The sequence below is a fragment of the Anopheles bellator genome, chromosome 1 (genome assembly GCF_943735745.2).
Source record: "Anopheles bellator chromosome 1, idAnoBellAS_SP24_06.2, whole genome shotgun sequence".
Classification (NCBI taxonomy): Eukaryota; Metazoa; Arthropoda; class Insecta; order Diptera; family Culicidae; genus Anopheles; species Anopheles bellator.
In genome coordinates, this window is record NC_071285.1 from 17,097,586 (window position 1) to 17,115,990 (window position 18,405).

The 18,405-nt window shown below is 53.4% G+C and overlaps 1 protein-coding gene across 1 annotated transcript in view; it reads right to left on the reverse strand.

Annotated features, from left to right (window-relative positions):
- The window catches only part of LOC131215129 (uncharacterized), a 40,213-nt gene extending 23,080 nt beyond the window's left edge, over positions 1-17,133 (reverse strand). Inside the window, exons 1-10 of the mRNA XM_058209512.1 lie at positions 17,090-17,133; positions 16,579-16,830; positions 16,068-16,506; positions 15,453-15,976; positions 15,186-15,395; positions 8,014-8,202; positions 7,704-7,955; positions 7,202-7,640; positions 6,613-7,142; positions 6,235-6,546 (exon numbers count right to left, since the gene is read on the reverse strand). Coding sequence (XP_058065495.1) covers positions 6,235-6,546; positions 6,613-7,142; positions 7,202-7,640; positions 7,704-7,955; positions 8,014-8,202; positions 15,186-15,395; positions 15,453-15,976; positions 16,068-16,506; positions 16,579-16,830; positions 17,090-17,133 — 3,191 coding nt within the window. The remainder of the gene's footprint in view (positions 1-6,234; positions 6,547-6,612; positions 7,143-7,201; positions 7,641-7,703; positions 7,956-8,013; positions 8,203-15,185; positions 15,396-15,452; positions 15,977-16,067; positions 16,507-16,578; positions 16,831-17,089) is intronic.
- Between the last annotated feature and the right edge of the window lie 1,272 nt (positions 17,134-18,405).

The following is an 18,405-nucleotide window of genomic DNA, read 5'->3' on the forward strand; positions in this document are numbered from 1 at the left end:
CCGTGGCCGAAAAGGAAGCGAAAAAAGCATAACTCAACTCGCGTTCGGAAATGAGAGCAAAGGGAAAAACGGGAACGCGGCGCAATTCTTTGGCAGCGCAAAATCTCCGGTATTAACCCCAAACGCGAGTGGGAAAATGGGAAAAGCCAGATGGCGGGGTTGGCAGCAAGACACAGCGCGAAAAGTGCAAAGTATGCTTTCGGGTCCCGCCGCCACCGTCAGGCACCGGAGACAATGTCTCCAACTCTGCTGCCGAATGTGAACGTTTTCGGGGCAGGACACGCCGGGATGTCCAGGGGGATATTTATTCTTTTCGATATATTATTGCATCGTTTCTCTATTTATAACCAGATTTAAGCTACTCTCTCTCCCCGGATTTGTCGCGAAACCCAGTCGGGATTGCCACAGCAATGGGGTGCACCGATGATGGGGCAACGATTTTTCGATTATTTGCCGCCGGAAGGTTTTTTTTTTTCTGTCGTCCACTATAGCAGATTATGGTTTTGGCTTTCTTTCGGTGTACTGTATCGCGCGGAAGCGGCCACGATAAATCCCGGGCTGGGACAATGATAGACTATTAACAGTGTTTAAACAGAGGCCGAGTTTTCCGCACATTCTGCAACGAATCAACATAAAATCCAACCTTCGGCCCAATGGAAAAAGGGCGATAAAAGGTAACACTCTCATATCTCGTGCTCCTGCCCCATCGAAAAGGCCATTCAATTGACCAGATAATGCACACAAAAAGGATCACAACAGGGAAATGTCACACAAACAAAGTAAAACGCGTTTAATTGCGTATCATTTATCATCGCTGTCGGAAGCAACAGAAACATCAAGAATGATTTTTTTCTCTATTGCTGACACTTAATCATCTTACAATAAGAGGGAATAGAATCTGAAAGTGCCAAAAAAACTATCTCTCTCTCTATTTCTCTCAGTCTCTCTCTCCGGGCGCATAATTTCGCTAATAAAGTGGACCGTAACGTAATTATGATATTTTCATTTAGTAAAATTAATTTACTAAATGAAGATAGATGAGTGTCGGAGGCCGGACCGGGCCGCGGAACGAGTGCGTGAGCCTGAACTACGGAAAAACTACTGAAGCCCCCCACGACGGACGGACAGGGAGTGTGTGTTCTAATTGGGATAATGGCGCCAGACGCTTGACGCTTTTCCGCTGCGCCTAGTGCGCCCGTGATTGAGCCGCCATTTTTCCTGTAACTTCCGGCGTACGCTGGATGAATTTTACTAATTACACTTGATTGATTGGGATGGGCCTTCAAGGCAGTCAAGATGGGAAAAGATCGGATACGGAACAGCTTGCAAGTGGCCGTGGCGTCGCGCTCTCTTAATTTCGGCATTCGACGTTCTTACGAAGTTTTAGGTCTTTCCAGTTGTTGGAACTCTCCCAGATTATCGTCGATCTGCCGATGACCCAGAATCAGATCTCGCCGCAAACATCGTTCACCGTTGCAAACAAACATTCGGAACCCCTCTAATCCGCCGCTTTCGGCCTCGGATCGGAAAGCATTCCCATTCTTTGCAATTATCCGTTTAGTAAACAATTTCGGGCGCGCAGTTCATTTTCACTCGCGTGAAGTTGAATAAAGGAAGGATTTGCGGCCACTAGGAGCCACTTGAAAATCACATCCGAAACCCATCGGATCAATCAGCTGTCAACGGCACGGCCGCCCCGGTAGCTGCTTCACCTTTTGAATATTTTAATCATGATTGATTGATTGGTTGATTAGCCGGGATGAATTGTTTTGCCGCCGGTCCGAAGGGCCACCCTTGGCTACCGGATGCCGGTTTTATTTTGGCCGGATTTAAAGCGAAAAACTTATCCTTTCGCCCAAGACGCGAGGGCCCGAGAGTTTGCGATGAAAGCGGCGGCCACGTGACGCGGTTCCCATGCGGTTGCCAGAGAACCGTATCCCCGGGATCGTACGGACGGTTTGCTGACATTCAAAATTCCGCGCCCCGGAACAACAACCTAACGCCCGCCACATTCTTTCAACCGCATCCCTGTTGTGATCAACCTGCGCTGCCCCGGCGGCCATCAATGCCATCAGCAGCACCGAGGGCACGCCGCGTTGTGGTTTGCGAAGGTTCCGCCAACCAATGGGCCGCCGTAATGGGCTACAAATAATTTAATTGAAAATGTCCTGCAGCAGCAGTGGCGCCGGCCAACGCGACCACGTCGCCCCAGGCAGCCTTTATTTAGACGCCACCTCTGTCAATATAATCCTTATGAATTAAACCCTTCACCCGTTGGCCGAGCGTGTCCCCGGGTCGGGTGCCGTCGGTTTTCATTATTGTGCTAAGCATTGTGCGAACCTCCACCACGCCGGACGCCTCGGTTCCGCTTCAATTTCACTCCGAATGGCCCCGAATGACGGATGTCATCGAGCGGTGGCAGGTACGATCGGTCTGCCGGAACAGGCGTGACACGGAGGACCCCGTCCGGGAGTCCTTACACCGGGAGGGGGTTCTAGCTTTTCGTTTCGTTAGCACCCACTGCGCCGCATTTCAAGCGGAAAAGGTTTTGCAAACGCAAACGGTTCCCGGTTCGAGGAGTTCCGTTTCTCGCTCCGGAAACCGGGAGTTTTTCGTGGGACTCAGCGAAGGCCTCCTCCTTCGAAGGGGTCAATCGGGATCAATAATGTTCCCTCCAAGAGGCAAACAAAAGTGGAACCGTGAGGAAAAATCCTCAACTCTGATCGCCATTAAAATGACATTAAGCCCTCGGGAAAGGTTGAGTTGTTTGATGAGAGCGACAGAGAGAACGAATATTGTGCTTCCATTTGTGTGCATCAACGACGGCTTTCTGCTTTAATTGAAAGTGTTGGAACAGTTGAAGGACGAACCCCCGTGGCCCGGGTCGTGGCATTCTGGAAATTGATCTTATTTCAGCAGCAGCGAAGGGCACGTCAATCAATCCGATCCTGGCGCCCGAGCAGCAACAGCAGCAGCGGAAGCACGCTCAACGACGAGTCAGTCGCTCTAATGCACCGAAAAGAATACCGTGTTGCCTGCCAAATCAAACACGTGCTCATTAGCATACCCAGTACGGCGAAAGGTGTGTCACACACGGGGTCCACACGTCGCACGAGATGCTTACATATGGCACGGTGATGCGAGCCGGCTGACTGCATTATTGTAGCCAAGCGAGCATCACAAGACACCTCCGGCAGCCGTCCCCCGATGAGCCGGTTGTGATAAGCGCAGAGTGAGCAAATCTGAAGGCGTGTGAAGGTGTAACGTGTTAGGGCCGCAACGCGACTCAAGCGACTGGAAGAGATCCGAGACCGAATCGTGAGCAGTTTACGCAAGCAATAGACGGCGACGGGGGCCCTCAAAACTGTCATCACCCATTCCCGGGCCCCGCATTGTATGTTGCGACCCGGGCCAACGTGTGCACAACGCGGCGAAATCGCAACAATTTCCCAGCCAGCAAACGTGATTTTTGATAAATTCATAACATTCACCGTGTACCGGCGTCGTTGCCGTCGTCGTTGTTGGCGGTGCACAACACACCCCACACCGGCACCCAGCAGCCCGGGTTGGGGAGTCACTTTTACATTTTGTTTCGATTTCTCCGAAGAACGGTGCACGGTGCACAATGCACTCCGCACTGCTGCGCGCGAACGAAATTCAAAATTAGAATAATAAAACATCGACTCACCACAGCGCGAAGACGGCGGACGACGGAGGAAGGCAGCGGACCGCAGATCCGTGAGGCAAGATGGTGGCAGAACGCGAAACATAAAGTGATGTAATTGGCGTTGGCACTCGGGGGGCGGGTTGGCGAAAGAAAGCTATGCTGCCGAGCGCCGTGCGCGCGGTGCATTTGTGATGAGACGGCGCGACGACGGCATTGAATTGAATGGCAATGGCCCGTTAAAAGATGGCAATTGAATTCAAATTTTACCGGCAGGCAGATGCAGATTGATGCGCGAGCATGGAATTGATGAGCAACATCACGCACTAACATCACCGATGATGCACCGCGGTGCCACATTTCGATGCCGATGGGGTGCACTGAAGATGAGCCGTGTTCAGATTACTCGATGTGCGAAGGGCTTATTCCGATACCTCATTGCTTGGGCCTGGAAAAAGAACAATAATGTGAACCCCTTAGCTCGATAGGTGTGAGCTGACACTTGACAGATTGTTGGGCATAAACTTACGCGGCGAGCTCTTCGCGGAACGGATTCAGCAGCAGGAAAACACTTTTTTCACTTGCGAAACGAAACATTTACATTCTCAGTCGTGCTTTGTTCTGCTGGATGCACGATTCTTTCGAAACCGCACGCACCCAGAATGAGAATGCGTGCGTGCGTGCAGAGTAAACAATGGACCGGTCGCGCTTTGTTTACTTCGATGAGTTCAATTTTTCAAAACTGTCAAACCGCCCCAAACCGTAGCTGAACTGCTCGCGTGGAGGACAGTTCGCGGGAAATCGCTTTCGTTACAGTGCTTGGCCTCGAATTCGGACAGGGGGACGAGGCCAGCCCGAACAACGCCAACATTAAGGCACGATTGCGAGCAATTACAGTAACCGGAGCGCATTAGTTTCCCGACGTACGCGCACCGAGCCCACTTCCCGGGGGCCCATTAACGCTGCGATGAGGCATTTGAATAATTATTAAACTGTCCAAATGTGCCATTGCTGAGTGGGGCAGGGGCCCGTTCGATGTCGTAAACACATCCTTTTTGGTGTAGCGTGGCCACGGTGAGCGGAGAAACCATGGAGACCAACGGAGAAATGATTTGCTGTGGTACGTGAAACGCAGCCCAAACCCGGGGCTACGGTGGACCGGTCCGAGGGTCTGTTAATGGGCCGTAACACCCGGCCCCTGGAGTCGAAGCACGAGAATCGAGAGAGACAGAAACGCACCACGCGAAAGTGGCCGAAAAAAAGGTAGCCAATGTAAGAAATTTACAATAAAATAAATAACGCTCATTCGTTTTAATCTGAAAACCACGGACGAACGCATCATCAGCCGCCCCAGCCTCCCCGGAGTCGGCCAGCCCCCTTCTACACATGACCGCAAATTGCGTTTTGCCGTCATAAGCGGCATTCTCCGTAGTTTTACGCGGTTTTTCTCCGGGACTTGCCTGGCCATCGTGCCAACCTCATACATGATCTTCAACGACGGGCCCTCCTGGCCAGGGCCACTGGGCCGAGTTGGCCCAATGACGAATGATTGTTTAATGCATTCTTGAAAATGAACCACCGGCCGACCGAAATTATGCTTTCGTGGAGCCCGGCCCGGGAGAAAAACTCATCAGCATCTTGGGGCATGTAAATCTTGCGCCGAGCCCATTCCGTGAAGGGGGTTTGTCGGGATCGGCCCGGGCACGTATCGTTACCGAAAAAAACGGCAGACATTTATTTATTTGCACACATTCATAAATCGGTTATTTATATTCATAAGCAATTAGGAAAAGTTTAATCGCGCAAGTGGACTGCCGGGCCCCCGGAATTCGCCGACGGAGCGACCGAGCGCCTTGAAGGAACTGGTTTTCGGTCCCATTCGGGCTTGTATTTGAAAAATTTGAAAAATTAATAAGTAATACAATCGCAAGATTTATTACCCTCATTTGGCCGCGCTACCGGGACGCGCGCCCGGGATGGGTGCTTTGCTAACGAAGTAATCACCGGCACAGTTGATTAGATAGGATGAGTGTAGTTTGGGGCCTGGCATCAGGCACCCGCCATGGCCGGGACCTTCCCGGGTGTTAACATTGTTGAAACAATATTGCCAACGTTTAAAGCGGGTCATTCCGAAGCGGCGGCGATTCTGATGACTTGGAACCGCCTTGGGATGCGTTGGTTGGTGACCGTTTTTTTTTGGCTGCGCCCCTCACCGGGACACCTTTCTCGGCGGGAGTGGATTTTTGTGTTATAATTTATTCACCAATATCTTGATTTATGGCGACATGCGCCGATAAACGTGCGCCGTGCGCGACCGGACCGTGCCTCATTTAGTCATCTTTTAATGGCCCATCTCCGTCGGAATGATACGCGTTTCCTGTGCCGACGCTTCCAATCAAACACCAATTTCGTGCCGGACAAAGCCCGAGACATTCATCTTTGGCCGTGCAATAAATCTCGCAGGGGACAGAGCCATGTTTGCGACCTTCGCCGCGGTGCTATAAAGTGTAGCAAAGCGGTCGGACCGGAATTGGACGGCATAGCTTTCTGGCGACGGGTCCGACAGTTACCAGTGGCTGGCCACCGCATCCTTGGTGCGATGACGAATCGGTGCAATCTTGTACTCGTCCGGTGGTAAGATAAGTGTCGATTTGATAACTTTCGGTTCCGGGCGAGAGGCCACGGCGGCTCGACGGTCCATGAAGGGTTTCAGCGTGCAGTAGTACAGGATTTCGACGATACTGAGAATACTGACGCCCATGAAGAGGCCCAGGATGCCGCCGCAATTGGCCAGAAAATCGGTCAGCCCGAACAGTTCGCTACGCTTGATCGGTATGAAGCGCGACACCTTGAAGTGGACCGTCAGGTAGGACAATTCCGATCTGGAATGATGGATTAGGATCACTGTCGCATATCCTCCCACTTCGCAGCGCCGCACACCCGCTTACGTGTCTATTTCCTCCGACGACAGTTTCATCCGTTTGGCCAACATCCGCCAATCGAACTTGGCCTGCGATATCTCCGTGTCGTAGTAGATCGTGTTGCAGGAGGTCAGACAGCGACAGCGCGCTGAGGAATTGTGCGAGCTGTCCATGGCGTGCAACAGGTCCATCTCCTCCAGAACGGCCTGGGCACGATCGCAACACATCAGCCTACCAAGACCACAGATCCTGGCACCGGCCGCACGCGGCATGGCGAACGGCACACAGCCGCACATCTGCAGGGTGTAGTTGGCCGCACATTCCGTGTCGCAGTTGTGCTTGGTGTAGAGCTTGAAGAAGCGCAGTTTTCGTTCGCGATTATACGAACACTTCCGGCGCTCCATATTGTAGGCCTTGATTTTTGGAGAAGTGTCGATGATCTGCGGGTTAACCGATACAGACACCTCTTGGCCGAGAGGAATCCTGAAGAACTGATTGTTTATCCGGGGAAACTGATGCGGGGGATACAGATGCACCTTGAAGCCCTGAAAAGAGTTCTAGGAACAAGGAAGCCTTCAGCTGGATCTTCGAGAGGAACCCTTTTATCGTTCCTTACTCCACAAACATAGTCCGCATCGGTCATTCTGGCTTTAAGAACCACAAAAAATCCGGCCCTCATCCCGGCCCCGAACGTTCGCCGTGGATAACTTTCAGTATCGGAGTCCATCCCGTAGCCATCGTCCATGGACCAAAACGGTGACGAAGTGTTCTCCTCGGAGTAGACGTAATCCGGGTGGAGCTGGTCCTTGCGCATTAGATCCTCGGCCGCCAGCGAGTTGAACGTGTAGCAGATGCCCGCTTCCGTCAGTATCTTCTTGAACATCTCGGAGCAATCCATCCGGTGGGCCCGCCAGCCACAGTTGACGAAAATGTCCTCGAACGGTATGGCCATCCGCTGAAGCCAGTCCACTATGCCATCATCGTACGAATTGTTGTTGATTTGTTGGCCTATCGAAATGTCACACACCTGCAGCATGGCCTCCAATTTCGCTATTCTATCGGCGACAAGAAACGAGAGTCCGTGAAAGGGTCTACTCAAGGGTCCAACTTTACTCAACTCTTCCTTTGACATGAAACGCTTCATGCCAGGTTCGTCGTACAGATGGGCGGCCTTCGTAAAGTCGAACACCTCCTTTCGGACCTTAATCTCGGGGCAGATCATAACGGCCGGGAAGGGAATGGAGTAGACCGGCACCGACTTCTCGGCGAACGTCACAACGACGGGATCGTGATCCCACTTCGTGTAGACGCTGTGGATCAGTCGTCCACATCCGTACAGCGACACGAGACAAATGATCATCCACCACACCCTGGAAATTAGTGAGCGATTAGAGGAATAGAATCGACAGCCTCAGGAAAGTCCACTACCTCTCGACCCAGCTCCGACCCGGCACAAAGTATCGGAACCCGTGGATGGTGGAGTTGAGGCAATAGTCGATCCACAGACTTTGCTCACCCACATCCGACTCCTCCGTGGGGTCCCCAGGACTCTTGTCGGCAGGAAGAAGCTTTGGTAGATCCGGTTTCACCATGGCCGGGCAGGAGCTTGACACTGAACTGTTTCCACAGGCAGGGCATCACATATATTTACAAAATATCGAAGGACAACCCGGTCACGGTGCAATTAAAAATTTAAACCCAGGCACCGCTGCCTCGGTCATGCAACACTTCCGGGACCCGCCAATCACCTGTTGACTCATGTTTCGTGATCAGCGCGACAAGGCTCTAGGATGGGACCGTGTCCTTCATAAAGTGTTCAAAAATTTAAACCATTTTTGTCCATTTCAACATCGTGATTTCCACTCTGGCGTCTCACGACAGGACGGAACCACCGTTCCGGGGGCAATTAGCGTTAAAGTTTCGGGTACTTACGGCACCCGTTAAAGGGTCACCGGTGTCCCACCATTCCGCAAAACGTGCGAACTTTAATTATTTAAACCCCAGCCCGTCGATGATCGAATCAACTACGAAACCGAGTGACTGGTTTCTATGCGGAAGACATCAGTTCGAACTGACGATTTCTCGAGTTCGTGATAACTTGACCCAGCGACCACCGATCAGCATAGCGCACAGGATCGGCGAATCGCGGAACTCAGCATACTTCCTGCAACTGCCCCGCGGGCGGCCGAGTTCTCGACCACAAAGTTGGTTCGCAAAGCATCATTTACATAACAATGCCCAACAACGGCGGAGTCCCGGTCGCTCCCGAGTCGATCGGGCAGGACTCGAACTTCACGAACGTACCGCTCGCTGGTTGGAACGCAACTTTTAGTCAAATATCCCCAGGCGGCTAATGCGGGAGCGCGGCCATGGAGCGCTTAGGACGCTGGCTCCGGTGCTCGTTTCCATCCCATTTTGTTTCAATAATAATAATAATTAGCTGTGCGCGGTGCAGGACACGGGGCGGCCTAGCCTTCTCCGGTCGGCGCGGACTGGCGGCGGAATTCGTGCTGTAAATTATGAATAATTTAATTATTGTTTGCTACATGCATGGCACCAGCGCACTTCTTCGTTCCCCTTCTCTATGCGTGTGGCCGGGGCTTTCGAGAGGAGTAATTAAAATTACATGACATTCCTGGTTGAGGTGCCAACTGTTGGTCGCGCTGTTCGCCAGGGCCTTGACACCTTGGGCACAACGTCAAATGCAGGCCAGCCGCGTTCCGGTGGTTCAGCCTGGCACTGGTGGTTAAAACCGTTGACAGAATCAAAGCGCACACGTGACCGGGGGCGCCTAACCGAGGTGTCCGCTGCAGACAAAGTTGTTGCAACGCCAATGTATTATTAGTTGATATTAGATAACGTCCGTGCGTGGCAAATATTGTTAGGAGGTGTGTATCTAATTTCAATTACCACGCTTCGAAGGACCAACTCCGAACGGGTCCTTCCTGATTACTCCCTAACACGATTTGCGAAGGATTTAATCCCAGATGCAAGTGTCAACCCGGCCCGCCGGCTACCCTGAAAACCCGGTGACACCGAGCCGATTGCGCATTTCGGTTTGCACAAGATCGCGACCTGCACCTCCCGGCGACCATCTGGCTTCATTAAATAAGTCCATTAAAATTCTATTTACCCCCAGAGGTTCCGGAGCATTTCGGGCGACCAAGTTTCGCCCATTCAACGGCAGGGCAGGGATAGCAAACAAATCCGTCAAACAAAATCCTGTCATTCATACAATCGGTTGTTCACTTGGCTGCTAATCCGCCTCCGTTCGGTTGGTCCGGGTGTGAAAAAGTGTACCGGAGAAATCATTAAAACCGTCACACGACGGTCACAGGAACCAACGCGGGACCAAATGAGCATGACAGATGGTCAAACAAATGATTGAGAGTCGCCCAGCGGCGGAGGAATGTCACACGCGTCGAGGCGTTGAATGTCCTTTTCTCGGTGTCGGTTCGGTGCTTAGGAAACTCAATCCCGCTGCCGCTTGTTTGTTGCTCCCGGGGTTCTGTTGGGGTCTGTCTGGGAACAAGGTGACAAATCGTTTAAGCATACAAATAAACGTGTGACACCTCGTGTGTGACTGGCGACGACGACGAAGGACCTCGGCGCTGTCCACGAAAGTTCACCCCGAGTTGTGTAAAGTCCCGAAAAAAGAACAGCCATTCGTTTGCAGTTTGCTGCACCCTGTGAAGATGGTGAGCGAGCGATGTCGGGACGGGAAGCGATAATCCGCGTGGACCAGAGCAGACGCCGGAGTCCCAGAACGGGATTAGAAGCTGCCCGCCATATGCGAGCCACAGAGAGCGGAGAGAAAGCGACGGAAAGTTGTTTCTAATCTCAAAATTGTTTTATTGTATGTTTTAGGAGATTAGCAGTCCGGCGAAACCGACGGAACCGAGCTCGGGCTCGGGCTGGCTCCGGATAATGGCCCCCGGAGTCCTAATACCGCAAATGCCTCACGTACCGATCATTCGGGCCAAAGAAGTTTAGGGGCTCGAATCGCTCCGCAACAGGCCGGTCGGTTGGTGAAATAAAAGAAACGGAGGCCCATAAAAAAAAACCGGCCTCCGATCCTGCGGCAAAGAAAATCGACTCACACCCGGAGAAAGAAAAAGAGGAAAAAAGTATCGGCGGAATCGACATGATTAGTTTCCCGGATTTTCCCTTCTAATTTTGCGCCTCGCTGAACAGCAGCAGCTCCGGGGGAAGAGGAAGCCGGGGTTTGGAATAGCACCCGAAAAACCCACCGGGCGCACACACCTTTCCTTCTGGCCGCTCCCGGGGATGCATTTTAATACCCCACGTACGCATCGCATCGTTGCTTCTGTTGCCGCTTCTGGCTGAGTGTTTTTGCCTTCCGTTCCGTTTGCTTTTACTTTCGCCAGGATGCGAATACGCAGCCCCGGGCCGGGCTCGTTTAAAGTTCCCCGGCATCCTGCTGATGGAATGTAAAACTTGGCCACGTCCTGGGCTGGTAGTCTTTTGCGGTGGCAAACAGGAAGGAAGCGCATTATTCTTGCAGACAAAAAGTGTGCGCACCGAACCGAGGCTGCGCTCCGGCGCGACTTAATATTCCGATCGCGTCCCGGTGGCCAGCCAGGGGAGGGACTTCGATTTTTCGGGGATTGAAACCAGTGGAAAGGTAAACCCGAAGCAAACCACGAGACAGTTCAATATGGTCCCCGGAATTGCCGGCCTTTCCTTTATGAGTCCTGAGGCCGTTCCGTTTTTTTTGTTGGAAGGATTCACGCCGAGCCGATCGATCGCTCATGCGAAACTATTGCCTTGGGGAACGCTTTTCATAATGTCATTATCCTCAACGGGACGCACTTATGTTGCCCATGCCGGGCAATAATAGGGCAAACGGTGACCATTGTACTGGTAGGCAAATATGTTCCTTCAAGTAAATTATTCACCCAACCCCGAGGCGGTGGCTTCTTTGTTCTCGGTTCTTCGGTTCCGAAAGGTGTTGCCCTTAATTGGGTGCCGGTTCCGGGAAATTCTAGGAACACATAAAGTGGCCCAACAAACCCACCGGAGTGGCCGGTGGAGAATTTTTGGGCAAGATTTAATCAGCAGGTGTCAGAAACGACTCCTCGGGCCGATTCGTTCACACCGCACGCAGCGTTAAGTGTGAGAAGCTCCCGCTTTTTTCCCGGCCAAAGTCCCCGCGACTCATCTTTTGATGGCTCGACGCTCGTTGAAACTCGAGTCTCAAGGGTGACGCAGGCCCGTTGGGTGATGTCGGGGCCCGGGGCCAATGACGTCCAGGGCGGTGGGTGGCCAACGAGCGAACTAAATGTATTAAAAGTCGCCACTTCCGGCTGCGCGAGGTCTTGTTGCGCGCGCCCAAGCGTACCAGAAAGTGATAAATTTTGGGCAGGGTTTTTCTCTCCTCCAGTCAGCTTATGACTGGCCGGACGGAACTTCTTCCGCCGGGCTGGGCCCGAGGCCCAACGGGTTCGGCTATTTACACGTTTGTTTCCGGACAGCGGGCTGCCCTGTCTGACTGAAGGGCGGCTAATGAAAAACCCACCCAAGAAGAGTCGAAATTCTGGAAGTGACCATAAAATCCACCCGGCAACGAGCGGTCCGTGGACGAAGCGGGTCTCCCGACGAGGGGAGTGGTGATGGGCTAGATTTGGGTGCCGATAACGCCGATGCTTTGAGTACGGTTCGGGGCTAGAGTTATTATCTTACTTTGCGCCGTTTATGAGTTCCGGTGTTCTTCTCTCAATTGGCAGGCGGCCTCGGGCCCGTCCCCCCGGGTGAGGGTTGTGTTCGGGGCGGACTTGCCCGGACTAAACATACATTTCCGCTGGCACGGAAAGATAATACTCGCACCAGGTACACATCACCACCGATTGATGGCGCTGTTTAAAGTTAACGGTTCCGACAGCCGACAGCGAGATTGGTCAATCGGGTTCATCGGGTCCCCGGGTTTTATGTCGCAAATTTTGTGGTCCTTTCTAGATTTTGACTCTTTTTATTACTTTCACCAACAACCCTTCTGACGAGTGCTGAGCTGTAATTGATCCCCATCCGGGACGAAATGTCGCCACTACGGCGCAATATTTATTGATCGCTTAACGGGCGGATGGGCCGGTGACCACGACCTCAACGGGACAACCCGCCGGGGGGAGCTTCATCTGTTTGCTTTAAACTGCGATAAACAATAATTTCATGTGTATTTATGATTACGATTATGTTGCCGCTGGCCGTGGCCGCGCACGATATTTATCTCGCCCCGTGGAGAACCGGAACGGGAACGGGAACTCTTCAAACCTTGCCTCGCCGCTGGGAGGATCACCGGGCACACCGGCGCCGATTACCGTATCCGATTGCGGCACGCTCGTTAATGGTTAACGATCCCGGGGCCCTCTCCGGATCGGGACCGGCCCAACCCAACTCCGGGCGTGTGGCAAAGTTTAAGATGGTTCCGGTTATTTAGGCGTTAATAGAGCAACGTCGAGCCGGTCAGGAGTTGGAGTGGTCGGAACTTTCCCCCTCAGGGCGGTTGGCTAACCCTGAGAGAGGATGTCGTCGTAAATTTAACTACAGACACACCGATAAGGAGTTGCCTCCCAACCGACCACCCGCAGGGCGGTTCCGTGGGATTGTTGTGCGAAACTTTCCACTCGCAGGTGGCAATTTGAAAATGGGACTTAGACGGCGAGGATCCTTGGGGCGGGATTGTGAGGCCCTTCCAGAAGTTATCACGCCCGGCCGGCCGGCCTCGGGACAATAAATGGCATAAAAATATCAGAAAACGATCGCTAAAAGGATGGCCGCTGCTTTGGGTTAAAAGTTTCGCGTCGGGTGTCGGGTTTTAATTGTGCCGCAGCCACCGGAACCGGAACCAGCGGCATAATCCGAATTAAGACCCTTACCATCGTGCCGGCCGGCTACCGGTCGCCTGGGCCCGCATTAAAGCGATCGTTTTAACGACCAACTTTTTTCCTGTCAGTTTGTTTTCTATTATTGAATTAAAAGCTGACTCCCCCATTGAGCGGCCCTTGGTTTATGTGGAACTAAGCCACCCGTTAAGAATCGGATCGCACACATTAAACCCAGCCGGGACTAAGGGGGGGAGCTGCGATGGCTATCTGGTGATGCGCCCGAGAACTCCTCCGGAAGACGGAGAACTCCTCCGGAGAACGGGTGCGTCGTCCGTCAACCGTCACTTTTCCGTCGCTTTTCCCGGAGAGTGAAAATAAACTATTTACTTTATTTTCCATTATTACACGCCATTTTATCTCACCGAACACATCTTTATAGCCCTTCAGCGGACGCGCGTCCACTGCACTTCTTGCTCGTCGGCGCTGGGGAAGGGCCTGCCTTCGGGTGGTCCCCGACATGTGCTACTCGGGCTCGAAAAACCAACACTCCATCACCTCCCCCGTGTCCGATTTTCCAGCTCCGTTTTCCTTCTTTTTTGTTTTATGAGCGATCCATTAACATTTTCTGAAATGTCATGTTCCGCTAGGCGCTGGTCCCGAACGGCGGCCAGGACGACATATGATGTTAAGGCCCTTTTCTTCTTTTTTCTGCCGTCGCTCTTCGGTGGACACTTCAGCCGAAGGACTCCCGGGCGTCCCGGGCGGGGAAAACAATAAACAACACCTGCCCGCACTCGAAGGCCGTGGCACGAAAAACCCGAAGTGCCCAACCCGCTATTGAAAATGCTGAAAGTGAAATTCCCAAAACACGAACCCAACCAGAATATCGCTTTCAATCTACAACATCCCGACACGGGCGCCCAGTACCTTAGCCCTTTTTTCTCACACTCTCCCTCTCGCTCTTTCGCTCTCTCGCTCTCTCGGTCCCGGCCTCTTGAAAGGATAAACATTTTTAATTAAAAAATTAAATGTCATACGAAACCCATCTCCAGAGGTAAAGCGCGCCCCAGCTCTCCGTGGCAGTGTCCGTGGAAGGATGTCCGTTTGTACCGCGTCATGGTCCCGAAGCGATGAGCGAGCACCTCCGGAGATGGGATCGGACACCCGGGTTTGATGCTGTTCGAATGATAACGTAACACACGCTCCTGCGGTCTGGTTCCCTCCCGGTGACGGTTAATGTATCCCAGTCGTACCATCTTTCATGTGCCGCTGAAACAGTAGATCAGATGTGAGTTATTTATGTTTTTTTCTCCCGGTAATCCTGTTCGGGTTTTTTTGTTGCCTGGTCCAGGATCCACAACTCGGTCGTGGTGGAAGGATTTGCGACCGACCGCACGGCCGGGCGCATTCTCCGGTTTTGGGATTTCGCCCCATCGTTCTGGGTGGCTAAGAATTAGACAGCTGATTTGTAAGTCCCGATAAAGGCCCGGGGCCGAGACCGCAGCCACCGCCGAGGTCCTTCGCCATCAATCGGTACCATTAACGGCGGCCGGCGGCGAAGTGGAAGGATAATGCAGCTGAAAAAATATTCCCGCGTCCGAGAGGAGCCCCTCGGTTTGTGAAATCTTAAGTCCCGGGATTAATACTCGACTGCCATTTTTATTGCTGGTTGTGCCTTAAGCAGCATCTCTCAAAAACGAGCGCAGGGCGTAGTTTGGGGTACGGGCATCGCTCGGGGCCACGGTGGAAACCGAGGGCCGTTTTTCGCGACGCCAGAAGTAGTTGACCAGCGGTTTGAGCGTGAAAAAGTACAGCATCTCGACGATGCTCAGCAGGCTGACGCCCATGAACAGCCCGAGCAGCCCACCGCAGTTGGCTATGAAGTCGTTCAGCTCGAACAGTTGATTGCGCTTGACGGTGATGAACTGGGACTCCTTGAAGTAGATATTCATCGTGGACAGTCCGGCACTGGGAAGGTGGTTAGTTTCGCTGCACGAATCGCTGAGCTACTAAATAATGACTCACTTTTTCAGCTCGTTCTGGTAAAGTCCCATCGCATCGGTCAGCCGGCGCCACTCGAACGGGGCCTGCGATATTTCGGCGTTGTACTGCAAAAAAGTGCACGACGGTAGACACCGGCACGAGCTGAGCACCTTCGGGATGGACCCACCGTTCTCCACCGCACCCATGGCTTGCTCCTGGAGATAGATTTCAGCCTCATCGACGCACTTTTTCTTACCCAGCCCGCAGATTCGCACACCGGGCGGCCGGGGCATCGCGAAGTGAACGCAGCCGCACAGGTACAGCGTGAAGTTGGCCAAACACTCCACCTCGCAGCTCCGCTTGGTGTAGATGGCGAAGAAGCGTAGGTATCGCTCGTGGCTGTAGTAACAGAGCCGGTTGTCGACACTGTACAAACGGACCGCCGCGGTCGTGGTGATCATGGATGGCTCCACGCGCACCTGGAACGCGTGGTCCAACGGAACCCGGATGTTCTGGGTGGAGATCTGCGGACACGTGTTCGGGCTGTGCAGTTGTACCTGGTACCCCTGGAAAGAGTTCTACATCGCGGCCCGTGACAGGGGTCCGCGATAAGTCCGGATGGAACCTTTCAGGGATTCGCCTATCGCTAGCGCTTACCCCACACAGGAAGTCCATATCGGCTTTGTCCGTTTTCAAGAAGATCAGCATACCGGACAGGGCGCCAGCACTCAGCACCCGGCGCGGGTACGTGCTAACGCCAACCCGCGGGTGATACCCATCCTCCATCGTCCAGTTGGCGGCCGATCGAGTTTCGCCCAAGTGCTCAAACTCCTGGTGGAACTGGTCCGTACGGAGCAGCTCCTCGGCCGACATCCCGTTGAACGTGTAACAGATACCGCTCTCGGTCAGCGTTGGCTTAAACAGTTCACTACAGTTCACCTGGCGGTTCTTCCAGACGCACATCAGGAACATCTCGCTGAACGGAACCGCCAGCCGCTGGATGATGGTGACCAGGTTGTCATCGTACGTGTGATTGAATGGCAGGTTGCTGAAGGAAAAGTCACACACCTGCACCATCGCCAGAACCTGCTCGATGCTGGAGGAACCGAACCGGGCGATTAGCGTTCGTGAAGGATTCTCCCCCGGGAAAAATGGTCTCAAACCTTACACTTCATCGGTGAGCATGCTATCGTTATCACCGTACGTGAGTGCCTGATAGGCGGCGGTAAAGTTGAGCGTTGCCATCTTCACCTTCGTCACCGGGCACACGGTGACGGCCGGGAACGGGACATCGTAGACCGGGGTTAGCTTTTCGGCGAACGTCACCACCACCGGACTGCGGCGCCACTTGGCGTAGACCGTTTCGATGAGGCAGCCACAGAAGTAGATCGACAGGATGCACACAATCACCCACCAGATTCTGGAAGAGAAGAGGGACAGAACGTTCGATTCCTACAAGTTCCAACACGCTTCCCCTGCCATATAGTCGCCCGCACTTCTCGGCCAGGGTTCGATGGGCGCCCACAAAGTACTTGAAGCCATGGATTGAACTATTGGCGCAATAATCCTTAAAAATGTTTTCCACCCCGTGGCCGTCACCGGTGGTGGCCTTTACTTTCGGCGGCGGCGGCGGCGCCATCGTCGTCGTGCCATGTGAGGTCTCGAATTTCGGCTCGAACTTTGCAGCCCGCTCGGAGTACAGCCGAAACTGTGGTGCTGCCATTCTCGGTCACTGGGCGGCCAACGACTGGGTAGCTTCACCGGGCCTGGGAGTCGTGCAATTAGCTTCAGCCGTTCCCCGTGTACCGAGGTCGTGTTAGGTAGGGGGGGACTTGATCATGTAGACGTTAAAAATTCAAACGGATGCCCAGCACGAACCCGACATGCAAATGGCGGCATTGTCAACTGTTGGTGTTGCGCCAGCGGGCGAAAGGATCGCTTACGGTGTGACTAATGATAGGGCTAAACAATGAGCAGCCACCCGCCCCCCGCTGGATGGTTGACTTTTAACCAGATCTAGTTCAGATTCCGTGGCAGATTCGGTTGACCTTCGGCCTTTCGCGTGTCGGGCTGGCCGGGCCGCGTCGGTGATTGTAAATGTTTAATGTTTCACTGCACGATGGTGACCGTCGGCTGTCAGACGGGCGGCTTTCTTTTTCGAGGCGAGACGACGCAGAACGTCATAAATCGAAGGTGTGAAGTAAAGGGAACATAAATATTGTTTTTGGCCCCCCCCCACCCCACCAGAAAGGGATTACGGCTGGGAACCGCAAAAAAGCCGACCGCCCGAAATAGGTCGCCTGAAAAATGGCCAAAAACAAAAGCCCGCGGCGTGAGGTTTTTAAAAGCGGAGCAACCTGAACGAAGAAGAACGCAACGCACCGAAAGTCCATCTTGTGCCGGACACAGACACCAATTACATCGCACCGTTCGCGTGAGCCTTTCGCGCACTAATCAGCCATCGCGCAATGCGTCGCCACGTTGGCGAGACAATTTTCGCGCTCGCGCTCTTTTCGGCGCGAAGATTGATCTTCAACACCGCCGCCGCCGCCGTGTGCGAATCCTTCGGCCACGATCGTTGGCCATCGGCGAAATTGGCCATCAACCGTCGGTCGGTCGCGAAGGCGAACTTGGTGAAAATTGTTTGTAAATTATTTGCGCCACGGCGACGCAAGCTGCGTCGCGATCGCGCGATTGGCGTGCTGCACGATTTTCGCACCTCCCCCACCCGACCGACCGGGACGGGACGGGACGGATTTCCGACCACGACCCGGGGCCTCGGGACGGCTGGCTGACGGATTTAAAGTCCTTACGCACGGCGAGACGCGAGACGCATTCCGTGCGGGCCGGCGTATGTTCAACGAGCATGAAAAATGTGGCCAATTTTCGGCACAGCCGGGGCGTGAGCTGATAGCAAATAAGGAAATGAATCGCTCCAGGTTCTTGGCCCGCTGTTTTGGCCCGTTCCTTTTTCGGTGCTTGCGGGATCATCACT